Source organism: Gasterosteus aculeatus, chromosome 15 (genome assembly GCF_964276395.1).
Source record: "Gasterosteus aculeatus chromosome 15, fGasAcu3.hap1.1, whole genome shotgun sequence".
Taxonomy (NCBI): domain Eukaryota; kingdom Metazoa; phylum Chordata; class Actinopteri; order Perciformes; family Gasterosteidae; genus Gasterosteus; species Gasterosteus aculeatus.
The window spans coordinates 8,561,830-8,575,006 of NC_135703.1; the positions used below are offsets into that span (position 1 = coordinate 8,561,830).

General features: G+C 42.7%; 1 protein-coding gene and 1 long non-coding RNA gene across 2 annotated transcripts; both read right to left on the minus strand.

Annotated features, from left to right (window-relative positions):
- Positions 1 to 4,662: 4,662 nt before the first annotated feature.
- Positions 4,663 to 6,052, minus strand: LOC144388441 (uncharacterized). Its single transcript, XR_013452834.1, has 2 exons — positions 5,860 to 6,052; positions 4,663 to 5,262 (listed from the first exon to the last, which is right to left on the minus strand). It is a non-coding gene; the product is annotated as an uncharacterized LOC144388441 (long non-coding RNA).
- A 351-nt stretch (positions 6,053 to 6,403) lies between these two features.
- Positions 6,404 to 11,668, minus strand: nipal3 (NIPA like domain containing 3). The gene is made up of 11 exons (XM_040199229.2): positions 11,368 to 11,668; positions 11,028 to 11,096; positions 10,339 to 10,510; positions 10,127 to 10,186; positions 9,845 to 9,990; positions 9,299 to 9,395; positions 9,005 to 9,140; positions 8,341 to 8,429; positions 8,097 to 8,160; positions 7,783 to 7,877; positions 6,404 to 7,670 (listed from the first exon to the last, which is right to left on the minus strand). The coding sequence occupies exons 1-11, from the start codon at positions 11,404 to 11,406 to the stop codon at positions 7,483 to 7,485; spliced, it is 1,155 nt and encodes a 384-aa protein (XP_040055163.1). The 5' UTR covers positions 11,407 to 11,668; the 3' UTR covers positions 6,404 to 7,482.
- Between the last annotated feature and the right edge of the window lie 1,509 nt (positions 11,669 to 13,177).

A 13,177-nucleotide genomic window follows, 5' to 3' on the forward strand; every position in this document is an offset into this window, starting at 1 on the left:
CTAGTAGGAGAGGCTGGGGAGAGATGGCTGTGTGGGCAAGATGTCTTCTCAAATCAATGATACACAAAACCAATTGTAATCGCACATCAAAGCTCCATCGCTGAAGGTGTGTTACTGTAGGAGCATCAGCGTGTAGAAGAGCAAACTATGAAATCACGATGAGGATGAGTCAAAGAGATATTCTTCATGTTACTATATTCTTCAGCATGTAAATATGCAAAAAAAAAAAGTAGCAGCAGAGCAACTAAGAAAGCTTGAGGAAACAAATACTTACTTTCATGTGTGGAAGCTGTAGATTATTTTTGACAGAGATAATAACAGCTAAAGAGCTTTTACAGAAGGGGCCAAAGCTAGTCTGTAAAATGTCAGAAAACGACACAAAAACAAACACAAATTCCTAGAGACTTCAAGACACATGCTTTGTCAAATAAATTTACAAAAAAACGGTAGTTAATGATATAAAAGAAACAAATGCAGAAATACCCACATTTGTTCAAACTCAAACTCTACTTAATCTTGATTGATGGGTTGAATAGTCGCTGGAAATATTAAAATTGGACCAATAACAGAACAGTTTGCTCACGCGTGATGTTTATTATTTCGTCCGCTGTTAAATGTTGCAGTGCGAACACAGACGCAACAAAGGGGCAACTGCTACATTGTATTCATTCTGAATCAGAATAAAGCAAGAAAACTACATAAATACCCTGAAACACAGTTTCTATAAATTCCAGTTACGTGTCTTTAAAGGAGCAATAAGAAGGACGAGGACACACGGACAGGCTCATATTCCATTTACAATCAACCACACATAACGGCTAAATTATTTAAAATTAGCATCACGACTGATCATCAGAGGTAAGGGAATTTGAAATCACTTAAACACAGTTAACTACGTAAATGACAAATGGTGGCACATGCATAGTCTCAGAAACAGATAGCTGTAGTGTATTTATTTATTACATTTGTTTATTTTAAATTTGGACTTTTTACAAATTATATTTAATATGAATTATTGCTATTATTATTACTAGTCCACCCCACTTTGGGAATCCCTGCGCTTGTGTATGGGATAAATCAGACCCAGATACAAATGAATAATTCAATATAAATGAACAAACTCTACTAGGTCAGAGATATCCATTTGGAATTATCCGTTGGAGGTTTGCATGAATTACATCCCGAATTAAGGAACCGGACTCCGTGGAATAATGAGAATTAGGCCCTTTTGTCACGTCATTGCTAAGTAAACCCAGATGTAACTGATAAATGTAGTAATGGTCATGTTCCATTGATAGTGTCACAACCAGTGAAATAGAATGCACAATAGCAGACAGACAGACCACCCAAATGCAGCAGGACTGTAATTAATGATATTCGTTACACCTGCATTTATCGGAAACCACAACCTATTTACTCTGATTCACTCTGGTCCCCCACAACACACACGATACTTAAGCTGTAATTTGTTCCTCATGAATAAAACAATGGAAATGATGTTACTCCGGCCCACGCTGTACAAACCGATCCAACATGGATGTGGAGGGTCTTACAGGCTCACCCCCTCCCTGTTTGACCTCTTACGGGCACAAAGGTCTTGTTCCGGGCTCACGTTTCACTGGAAAACAGCCTGAGATCGGAGCGTGTGTAAAAAAAAAAAAGGAAAACTGCCATCGCAGAATAAAACACTGTCATCTTGTCAAATGTGCAAAACACTTTGCCGCCCTGAGCGCCACAACAGCTCAATCCCACCAAACCGCTTTCCAGTGTTGTCTGCTTCACTTAAATTGTTTTTCATTTCATTTTTTTCTTTCTTTTCTCCTCCCGTCGGGTGAGTAAAAGGCGAAACGAGCGAGCCGGGTCGGTGAGACATCCTCGGTCAGCGCTACCAGAATAACTTGCAGGGCCCCCAGTCGCTCCGCGCCGCATCATGTCTGACCTTCAGCCTCCCGAAGCACCCGCTGCCTCACGTTCACCCGCCCTAAAGGGGGAGGGGGGGGGGGGGGGGGGCACCAAAAATAGGCCGTACAGTCTGAACTGCATGCAAACGTATCCCAACCACTGCTGGACGGTCAGTGATGCGCGCGCACGAGAACACAAATACCGGCGCTCCCTTCGCTTCTCGCTCTCCACATCCTCCGGCAGGCTATCTTTAGTCCCCGATGTGTGTCACGGCTCAACTCTGCGCCGCCCCAATAGGATATGGATTTGAAACTCAATCACGGTGATTACGACCCTGGAAAATATAACATTTAAACGAAGAGCTTTGATCCCTATGGTAATCAAAAATAAACCTGGATTCTCAGTGTCGCGTCAAGAAGAAACAAAGTGTCATTAGTGAAAGATGCACAACACAGTGACTCATCGGTTATTACAACAGTATATTAACTGTTACTCTGCTATTAGGAGCACATTAGCCTCACTCAGCTATTATAAAGGATAGCTTTGTTAGCAGTTAATCTCCACATGCATGCAATTACAAGGAGAGTACAGTAAAGGATGCATGGAATATCAGCCGAGTAGGGTATCAAACAGTATAAAGTATTATTTTTGGTATTGGCAAAAATATTGACAATTCTCACCCAGCATTCAGACCTATTGTTGAATTGCCCGCTTCGATGTTGTTAGTACGTCAACTAAAATTCATTTAAATTGGTATAATTGTCCCTTTACTTTCACAGGTGAAAGAAATCATGTTCCTGGTCACCTTGCATACATAAAACCAATAATCCATGTTATTCTAATAGGCCGAGCAATGGATTGTGCAGCAGCGGTGAAAGACACCGGGTGCCATGAGGGACGACTTACAATGCTGCTGTGACCTTTCCCTCGACGAGCACGGAACCCACCCGGCCTCGTTACTTTGCCCGTGCACACCTCTGTCTCCACCCGCCCTCGCTCCGCGCGCACACACACACACACACACACACACACACACACACACACACACACTTGTTTTCCGTGGGCGCTACAGACCGTGGGTCTTGTCGGAACTAGAAGTCCGGCTCAGTCTCGGCGATGCTGCTAATTGTTTTCATCCGCGGAGCGCAGCCGATCGTCTGTCGGGCCTCAATGAGAAAGCCGTCGTAAGAAGCGAACGGGAGGTACGAGTGGGTGGGGGAAGTTTTCCCTTGTTCGGTTTGGTTAGTGAATGACGTCGTTCTAGGAATTATTTAAATACAATAGATAATCATTGTCATTGCTTATTTCCATCGGTCCCTGAGGGGTTTTGAGAGAGAGAGTTTTGGCATAACATTAAAAATTTGTCCTGCCAACTTTATTTACATGTTGCATCCGTCTGTTATAATGTTACAGGGTGAATTCAAAATGATAGTCTTCCTGTTTGACCTCTCAATTGAGAGGCCGATGGTTAAAGCTCTGTGAAAGCGCATTGGAATCATTAAAAGTGGTTGCACATCATTACAGTTATTTTTGATTGCATTGAGTGAGTAAATGTAAAATAAACCCAGTCATTTCAGTGGATAGGTGGGCTGATCTCACCCTAACTATCTTTACATTCTACTTTAAAGCTGGTCGCGGATGATAACACACACATAAAAGAGAAAGTGTGCCACTAGGTTCTACTGTCTTTTCACTAACGCAGAAGAAAGGAAAGGCTTTCAACAGCCTGCTAAAAGCTTCTTGTAAATACGTCCCCACCTTCCATCCCTAATAGAGCACAGTCTGATTGCAGAAGCCGCCCGGCCTCCTGCACGCAGGACTTTGAGAACAGAAACAGAAGGTAATGTCGGCGGGAGGGAGCCAAGAGCCCGAAGACACAAACATATAGGTTAACGTGTACTGAGGATGCAGACAGCGGGGTTAAAGAGGTCAAGTTTTCATGCCTCATCTCTCCTTGTGCTCATTTTCAAACTTTAAGCAAACGTCAGAAGTTCTATTTTTAGCGTGGCTCATTTAATTGAACCATAGAGAAGAACAATCTATTGACATGCTCTGACTGAAGGGCGCGTGGGCGGCGTAGCCACTTAAAAGCGTGGTGTTGGAATTGTAATGAAGCGAGGGGGGGGGGGGGGGGGGGGGGGGGGCGCCAAAAGGGAGGAGAGGCGGCAGACTCCATCGCTAGGAGCAACGGGTGTACAAATAACGAGAGCACAAAGCAAGGACTGATTCGTTTAAAGGGATTTTGTGTATGCGCCAGATTTAGCCCCTCCGCTCGGAGACATAGAGAGGTTAAATAAAGAACGTTCAGGAGAGAGACGGGAGGGAGATATTAAAAGAATTGAGGAAGGAGAAGAAAGTCCGGAAGGGGAGAGGAAAATGTTGTGGAACAGAAAGCTTCCAGAGGTGAGCTGGATGGATAAGACTTGACAGAGAATGAATGAGGGGAGACTTAAAGAGAGCGAGGCATGCCAGATGAAAGGATTGAGTGATCGTGGGACAGCATAATTGGATTAAGGGGGCAGAAAATTAAAAGTATTTTACTCCTTCAGAAAAACAGGATTCGAGGAGTCCGATAAAACTGAGATGGCAGGAAAGTACACATCCCAGAGAGGCCATAACAGAAGATATACGGCATGTAAGTGCCTGGGTACACGTGTAAGAGGCATGTCGCCACACCTACAACTGTAAGTGGGCGGGAATAACACACTGCACGATGGATTGATATGCACAGAGATTAAAACAGGGGATCGCTCGTGATTCATATTGTAATCCGCTGCCTTGCATTCATGTTTATTGGCAGATAAATAACAGCATCAGGTGTGTGTATCTGTGTGTGTGTATGTGAGTGAGTGTGTGTATTTGGGGTTGAGCGATCAGCAGCGCAGCTTGAGTTTGTGACAGGGGCAAAAAGCTGTGGATGACATCATGCGCGTGTTGCTAGTCTTTCAATCTTGAACAAGCTGACACATTCAGCAACATGACTCAAACGCACACAGACTGACGCACTAACCCACCTACATGTGTACATGCGTGTGTATGTGGGTTAGTGCCGCATACACACGCACGACGCCAATTTTTAACCAAGAAGGTGAGTTTGCTCCATATCACCCTGTGTACGTCCTCCTTAAACACTTGTTTAAGCTGCTTTGTGGACGCCTCATGCGAAGAGCGCCGTGGGCAGGTTGCTCAGATCCATCAAATCCTTCGCCGTGGCGTCCTGATGGCTCTTCCCAAACTCCATGTCCTCTTCCTCCTCTTCCTCCTCCTCCTCAGTTGCTGCACGCCAAGGAGCTCCCTGGCAGCATGCTTAGGCTTTTTTATTTAGGAAGTCAGCTGAGAGGCGGGTGGGGACCATCGAGGCTGGGGGAAGGTGGGAGACAGTGGGTGAATATAGTGGCTGGATGTCCCGCACCGAGAATGAGGTGGTGGGACAATGGTGATGGTGAAGATTACGGTGGTTTGCCTTAAGCGTGAGACGATAGCGCACTTCAGTTCTGGAATAGAAGCTGAAGAACGATGAGTCAAGCGAAAAAAGGGATAGAAGAGAAAGACAGAAGGAAATTGCGGGACGTTTAATGTAGACGTCTACTTGTAGGACAGTGTCCCTGGTTACAATACTCTGTCTGGTTGGGGTTTGTTTGCATTATGATTTTGCCAGTGATTATATGTTATGAGAAAATTCACCACAAAAAGCCAAAAAAAAGCCTTTCATTCACATTTAAAAGGCTGCATGCGGTGACTTTTTCATATTCGCTGAAACAAATAATATTATTCGCCATGACAGTGGTTATGATGATGAAGACGATGTGACACAGACACGGTGCTGTCGGTAGAGTGCCATCTAGCGGGACAAGAGCGTGACGTCAACAGCGTCACCGTCCACGGGGTTTTAAAGCTCACATATTAGAGCACGGGCTAGCACGGGCTAGCACGGAGTCGTGGTCGCTGGCTACTCACCCAACTGTTGTCAGGGAAAAAAGCGGACTAAACAAAAAGGTTGTCACGTGACTGTGTCAAACGGATAGAAGCGACACCGGTGTTGATCGAGACAAACGCCAGACGCGTCGGTGTTTGTTATTACCGGTTTATTGGACACTTCCTAGGTCACGCGGCCTCCTTCGTGCGTAAGTGCCTGCGGCTCTGACCAATGAAATGCCGGCACAGGCATTCGCGAACCAATCAGGCTGCAGGAAGGGGAGGGCCCTGCGTTTCAAGGTTGGTGGCAAAACACTTGCTTGTTAGCAGCTTGTTTTTTTTCAACAACCAATGATTTTGAAACTGCATTTCCTGCAGATTCTGACCAAACTAATACAACCGAAATAATTTAAGTTCATTTTTAATGGCAAAAGAGTTTTGACTCTCACAACATCAGTTGAGGTTTGTTACTTGGCAGTTGTATTAACAAGAGGCTTCAGTTTACACAGGTTTACACAGTAATGAGGCTATAAACACACACATACACAAAACACAACAAACCACAGGTACAAATGAAGTTACTGAATACCGAGGAAAGGAACTGTGCTTTAATAATACTGTAAGAATGTACTGATACATATGTACCTGGAGAGTGAATCCAATGCATACATCCATCTTAATTTACAATCAAATTGAATCATTAAACCTGTACTTAAAACATCAAAACGTGGATGCATTTCTTCAGAAACGTCAAAGGCATCAGGTTAAAAAGGGGAAATTTAGCACATCTTCTGCAATAGATTAGATACAATAGGTTTTTTTTAACTCATCGGCACATATTTAAAACCAACAGTTGTTTCACGATGCATGCGCTATTCACTTCTTTTGTTGGAGTCATTCAAAGTGCTACTATCACCTTACTTTTCAAAACAGTTTAGGTCGTTATTCCAAAAGGTGCTGCGATATTAAAGTTTCTACAGTGATTCTTCACTCCTGGCTTATTTATGTACCACCTTACAGTAATTCGTCCAGTGCAAAGCTACTTTTTAAGGCACACTAAAAGCTAACTTGAAAATGAATAAATACATTTCAATAAATTAAAGATTTGCATCCACATTCGGTCACATCAGGAAAACTAGTAACATCATTGTGGAGGGAATCCCGCTCACAGAAGACAAAGTTAGAGGCAGGTATCTAAAGTCACCATGTTCATTGGCAAGTCTAGAGCAACGTTCTATATCTGTGAGAAGGTTTGAGGAGAATCCTCACAATCCTCAAATGGAAGAACCTTTAATGTGCCTAATAATGAGCAATAAATTGCTTAAGAGTCACGGAAGCGAGAAGTAGAGGAAGCTCTAAGGCACAACATCATCTCTGCTGACAAATCATCGTGAATCCACTACAACATCCAGCAGTTCAGTTTTGGAATAAATACAGGTGACATCTTGTCAAATAACGGAATGCTTCTCGTGGTCACGTTTTGGTTTGGAGATTAAAAAGGGAAATCCGATGGGAGAGGGGTGCACGCCCAGTGGACTCCCCTTTTGAGCTGGAGGTTGTGTAATTGTGAAAAGAAATTAACCCATCTTGATCTTCTAAAAAGTCCTTCAATATTGTTTACAGATGGAAGGATGAAACAAATCTAACAATTTAGATTTAAAAACTTCAATCTTCTTTCAGGTCACGGCGGCCAGAAGGTGGATCGATGCGCATTGAGGCGACTGGCGGCTGCTCCGGGTCAACTGGTAGAGTCACAGGAGCCGCCCCGTCGTTGTTGACCAGGGCCCCGTAGGAGAAAGTACCGTTGGAGTCTGGCTGAACAAAGAGGCCCCTGTCATGAATGGTCGGGACACCTGATGATGGAAAGAATAGGGAGGATTCAAGCAAGGAACTGCATGTTGAAAACTTGATTAGTTTTACATAAAATGTGTAATAAATTTAATGTCACGTAAAGTTTGTACAAACCATTAACCATATCCATAGTGACATACGGCTCAAAGGTCTTGGTCCGCTTCCTGTTTTTGCTGATGAGAAAGACCCCAAGGAAACAGAAAGCAGATCTGTACGAAACACAAAACATTTTCCAATATTTTAATGAACAGCAAGTCAACACATTCACATCAAAATGTGGTATTATTGTCGGAATTTGGCATTGAAAAATAATGCCACAGCTCTTTTTCCCAGCGGACATTTTTACTTTGTTGTGAAAAGCTCAGGTGTTCCTGCTGCGACATGTCAAACTTTCTTGCAGTATATGCATATAATGAAACATCACTCACCCCAACAAAAACATGCAAACGTGAAGGACGTCTTCATTCTTAAATTCTACGTAAAACACAGCGCCTGAAATCCACAACAGAAAAATTAGGTGTGCAGCAGGAGCGTAGCAGAGGTTTAGGTCTCTGCATATAAAGCTCCAGGGGGAAACTGCTCGCTAATGTGCCAGGAAGTGCATTCATCAGCAAATAGTTCAGACTTATTAAAATTAAAAAGAAATCGGCAGGGAAATATTTCATAACTCACCAGCAACCACAGCACTGACAGTGGAGAGGATGTAGTTGACACCGGCTATCAGAGAGGAGTCATAGAGATTACAGGCTTGGGAGAGAAATCTGAAAAAAGGACGTTACGCACAGAAAAATGTTAAAACAGCAAATAAAAATACATAGTAAAAAAACAAAAAATATATTGAAACACTGACTTTGTTCACCGGTAAAGAATCAAAACTAGCAAAAATACCTAGCCAATGTTTTTCTTTACAAGAAATACATCGCCGCAAAAAAATTAGCAATCATATATAAATTCTCTGATATCAATTAATCAGATGTTATTTGGAATTCTTTCCCCCGCATCCCTCCACTCTGAGCAGAGAAGCAGAAAACGGGGAAGTAGGGTTGGGATTATGACTGGGTGAATGAGACTTGAATTATTAGTTCATATTATTAGTTTTTGCCGTTTGATTGCTTCAAATGACCTTTCTATTTCTTATTCTCCGTTCCAAGACAAAGTCCTCGTGCAGAATTCAAGCTTACACAGTTTGAGTAATTAATAGAAGAAAAAAAAAGGTCATCTCTGTGGGTGAAGTATTCCGTTAACACGCACACTATTGACCACCACAGCCAACTGTCAGCAGAAGGTCAGCACAATTTACAGTAAATACTCTGTCCTTCATGTTCCTGTCACTCACCTGGCCTGGAAGACCACTGAAGCCACCATACACACAAACATGACGCTGAAGATCGGGTAGTCGAGCTGCATGCTGCCCTCGATGCTGAGAACCAACATGCCCGACACCGCCTTCACTGTGATGACTGTGACCGAGTCTGCGCGCCACAGAACAAAAAAGACACCGTTCGTTACGCAACAGACGAGAGTAACTTAAATGCATATTGAACATTAAAAAAGTGCTCTTGTGTAATAATGTATGGTAATAGCGTGTTGATCGTATGAGATCGACGGGTCTTTAATGCCAAACACTTACTCAGCAGCGCCACAAGCATCAGAATAACAACGAGGTAGTTCGCATTGCGCTGTTTGTAGAAGTACAGAAGCAGGCAGAACGTGACGATTTCCAGGAGCTGTCAATAAGGACGAAAGTAATAAAAATCACCAAATCAATATCAAATAAACAAAGAAGGAGGCACAGCAGTTGTCCAAGATCTGTGCAGAATAACGACACGGGCCGATATCCGTCTGTAACTAATGGTGAAGGCCAAACTATAGTTATAGTTGGGACTGAAAGACAATGTCAAAGTGTCTCTCGGTCACCGTTCCTCTCTGCTTAGTCTTTCGTCAGGCAACGTTTGTAACTGGTCAATCAGCAGTTCAGGGAGGAACCATCTATCCTGTTCATAACGGTGTAAAATGGCTTTAAATGCAATAGAATTAGTGTTTGGTATTTCCACGCCTCTTGCTGGTGCATTCCTGGTGTGTAAATTACAAGCTGCAGTCATGGATGGTGAATAAACATGTGTGGCAAACACAAACGAGATCAACTTGCTAATACAAACAGGTGTAAGCATCTTACCATATACAAGAGAACAGGCCAGCCTACAAGGTGTGTCACTATGTTCTCTGCTTTGAGTTTTTCATGAGAGTTTGGTCCAAAAACTACAAAGAGGAATGTTCCCCCGCTGATCAGAATGGAGCCCAGGAACGACAGCCCATAGCGCTCTGGAGTAACACACGCACACACGCACAGTACAGCGTTTGTTAAGTTCAGTAGAAGTTTGATTAATATTTGCATACAACAGCACCAATTCCATGATAATTGAGAGAGTCTCATGTTACACACACACGCTGAACTTACTTGCAAAGGCCTTTGGCCTCAATTTCTCGCGCAGGAAAATAAGACCCAAAATTGAGCTTGCTGAAAAAACACAAAAGTAAAGCAAGGATTTAATACAAATTCCCCCTTTGAACTAGCGTTATGTATACATTTCAGAGACTTCAGTTCGCCGGCTGTTTTAGGGAGATGTTTTTATAATCCCCATGAAAGTTTTACAAGAACAAAATACTCACTCAGGACAGACACAGCGTTGAGAGTTGTGATGAGAGCGAGGGGGGCGAAGGCATAGGAAACAAAGTTGGCTCCCTCCCCGAGACATATCAGTACAAAACCACTCCACCAGGTTTTGGTGTGGTAGAAGACACGCACGTCCTTGGCTCCTGCAGACTTCACGTGGCTGTATTTCTGCATGTGAAAGGCGTGCAGGTGATTGACGTTCTACTTTGTTTAAACGAAGCATACACGTAAAGCAAAAAGGAGGCAAAACTAGTTTATAGTAGAGATAACAAATTGTAGCACTTAAATTGTACTTGTAACGTCACTCATCTATAGCAAATTGTAAATTGGCTCATTTGAGGAAATTGCACTTTCTTGTTTCTTGTTCTTCTGAGTTTGTACCCTATGGTTGAATGCACTTATTGTAAGTCGCTTTGGATAAAAGCGTCAGCTAAATTACATGTAATGTAATGTAAGATAAATGACTGGGACAAACGGGACAAAAACAATGAGTTATAACTTTATATTATTTAATGTTCCTATTGAAGGTTGATACTAATGTGCAACAGCCGAGCTCTTGATGGCAGGACATGAGGACATAAATGAGATGCTGAACTGTGGATGTAATGAGTCCACTGTGGATGCGATGACGTAAATAATGTGTTAACACCAGGGCGCTTGATGACGTAGCAGACAAGGTCCGTACCTGAATACTTAGGGAGATGCTGACCAGCACATTTCCAAAAATAGAAAGCAATGTTCCGATGAGATTATCCTACAGAAGAAAGGCAGGAGGGATTATACATTACGTTCACAAATCATTGTCTTCATTTATAACTGTGCGTAGTTTAAACGAGTGCATCATTGATGTAACTTCCGTTCCATCGGCTTCCAACTACAAGAAATAAAGAACTTTGAAGAAAAGTTTTGCGACAATGTAGACGTCGTAAACGTGAAAAGACACATATGGACACGCGTCGCTCCTCTACACAAGCGTTCCAACAGCTGCCGACGCAGGAAAAGAAGAGGCAGTTTGTGTTTCCTACCGTGTAGGAGCCTCCGTAGGCTCCGTAGAGAAACATCATCTCCGCCGTCACGTCAGTTACCGCCACCGGACACGAATTCAAAAACCCGACATTTCACCTGGCGACGTCGCCATCGATCATATTTGCCTTTTTGTTTACTGTTTATGTGGCGCTACGATGGAGAGGCCACCATCTTTGAGACGAGGATGCATCGCTCACTTCCGGATTTTGATTCCACCTGTGCCGGGCTACGCTCTGACGCACGCGCGTTACGCCTCGAGTCACGTGCCGGCGGAGAGCGACGCGTCTTTATTGACCAGCGTGATCGTTCACGTGACGTCACTTATTACGCACTACTGCTATTTTGATTGGACAAAAAGAATAATATGACCTCTTATCACAGCGCTCGGGTTTGAATGCGTTTCTTTTTGTTTACTGGAGTGTGCAGTACCACTCACGGCCACTAGGTACTTAATAGCTACTGCTATTAAGCAGATGTTGTTCAAAGCGATCCATTTAATTAATTAAAATGAAAGCACGTGTTCTCAAAGCAGTGTCCCTTTTGTTATTGGCTAGACACATAGGAAATATTCAAACGTACTTATTATTGTAACTTTTAAACAAAACCATTACTGTCGGACTACAGGTTCCTGAATTTGGTGACACTTTTAAACTTATTTCTTAAGCATTTAGCTCTGAAACAATCCTAACCCAAACGAATGGAACATCATGACTCATGACTCAAGAAAGACTGCGTCACATTATAATCTTGACAAACACTGAGTTCTTCTCTTTGTGTCATTGCAGCTTGAAGGGACGCGGTACAGTAACAATAAGGTACGTTAGCAACACTGTTATTGCAGGAGCTGCTGAATCAATGGAGGGTGTTAGCCATTATAACTAAGTCTGTCTCGTTCTTCGTATTGTTAAAGAAGATGCCATCAATCATGTTGTTAACTGATGAGTCATTGCTTCCACCTGCGATATTGGCAGGACTAGTGGATTTTTCCACGTGTCACTGCTTTTTAAATTTCAACAAATTGAACTTAAACCAAAGCTGTCACTTTACAAATGAATATGACATGTGGATTCGTCCCGTTTGAGGTGTTAACTACTACACAACATGTACTGGATATGATGTATGAAATGAGCTCTTTCATTTTTGACACAAACCCAAACAACGCCTGCTCTTCCCATTTCCTTCACTGGCCACTAGGGGAAGTGAAAGACCACAGCTGGGTGCCGTCACTTTGTCCCATCGTTCTCAAATCAAAGCCAAGCCGTCCAAATTCTCTTCTGACATGTGAGCTTGATCGGCATTGAGATTTTCTTTTTAGTCAACAATGTTCACCATGAATTAAATATGTATTTTTTCGTGGCTGTACATCTTATTTAAACAGTTTGGTCATACTTTTACAATACACGTATTCTGATATAAAATGTATAAATGTATTATGGAGCATGGTTTAATCATCTAAACGCATACCTCTTTAGAGTATGACAAGTTGGTACAAGGCAACAGAAAGTGCAACAGAAAGTGCTTTCCACCAGACATAAAAGCCATTTAAACTAGAAAAGCGACATACAGGGCAATATGTAGTTAGATACAATTCTGCTAATGTGCCATATGTGTCCGGTCAGAACAGCAGCTCTTTAATATATTTTTTTGCCTTTAAAAAATACAGCTTCAGTTGATTTTTCATGCAGAGAAAACATAAAGCATAGATCAACTCCTTTCTGGTCTTGTTTAATGTCCTGGGGCGCAAACAGGTGCTTCTTACTGTGTTAAAATGTGTTGAAAAAGGTAAATGTTTTTCCCACTGCATAACTT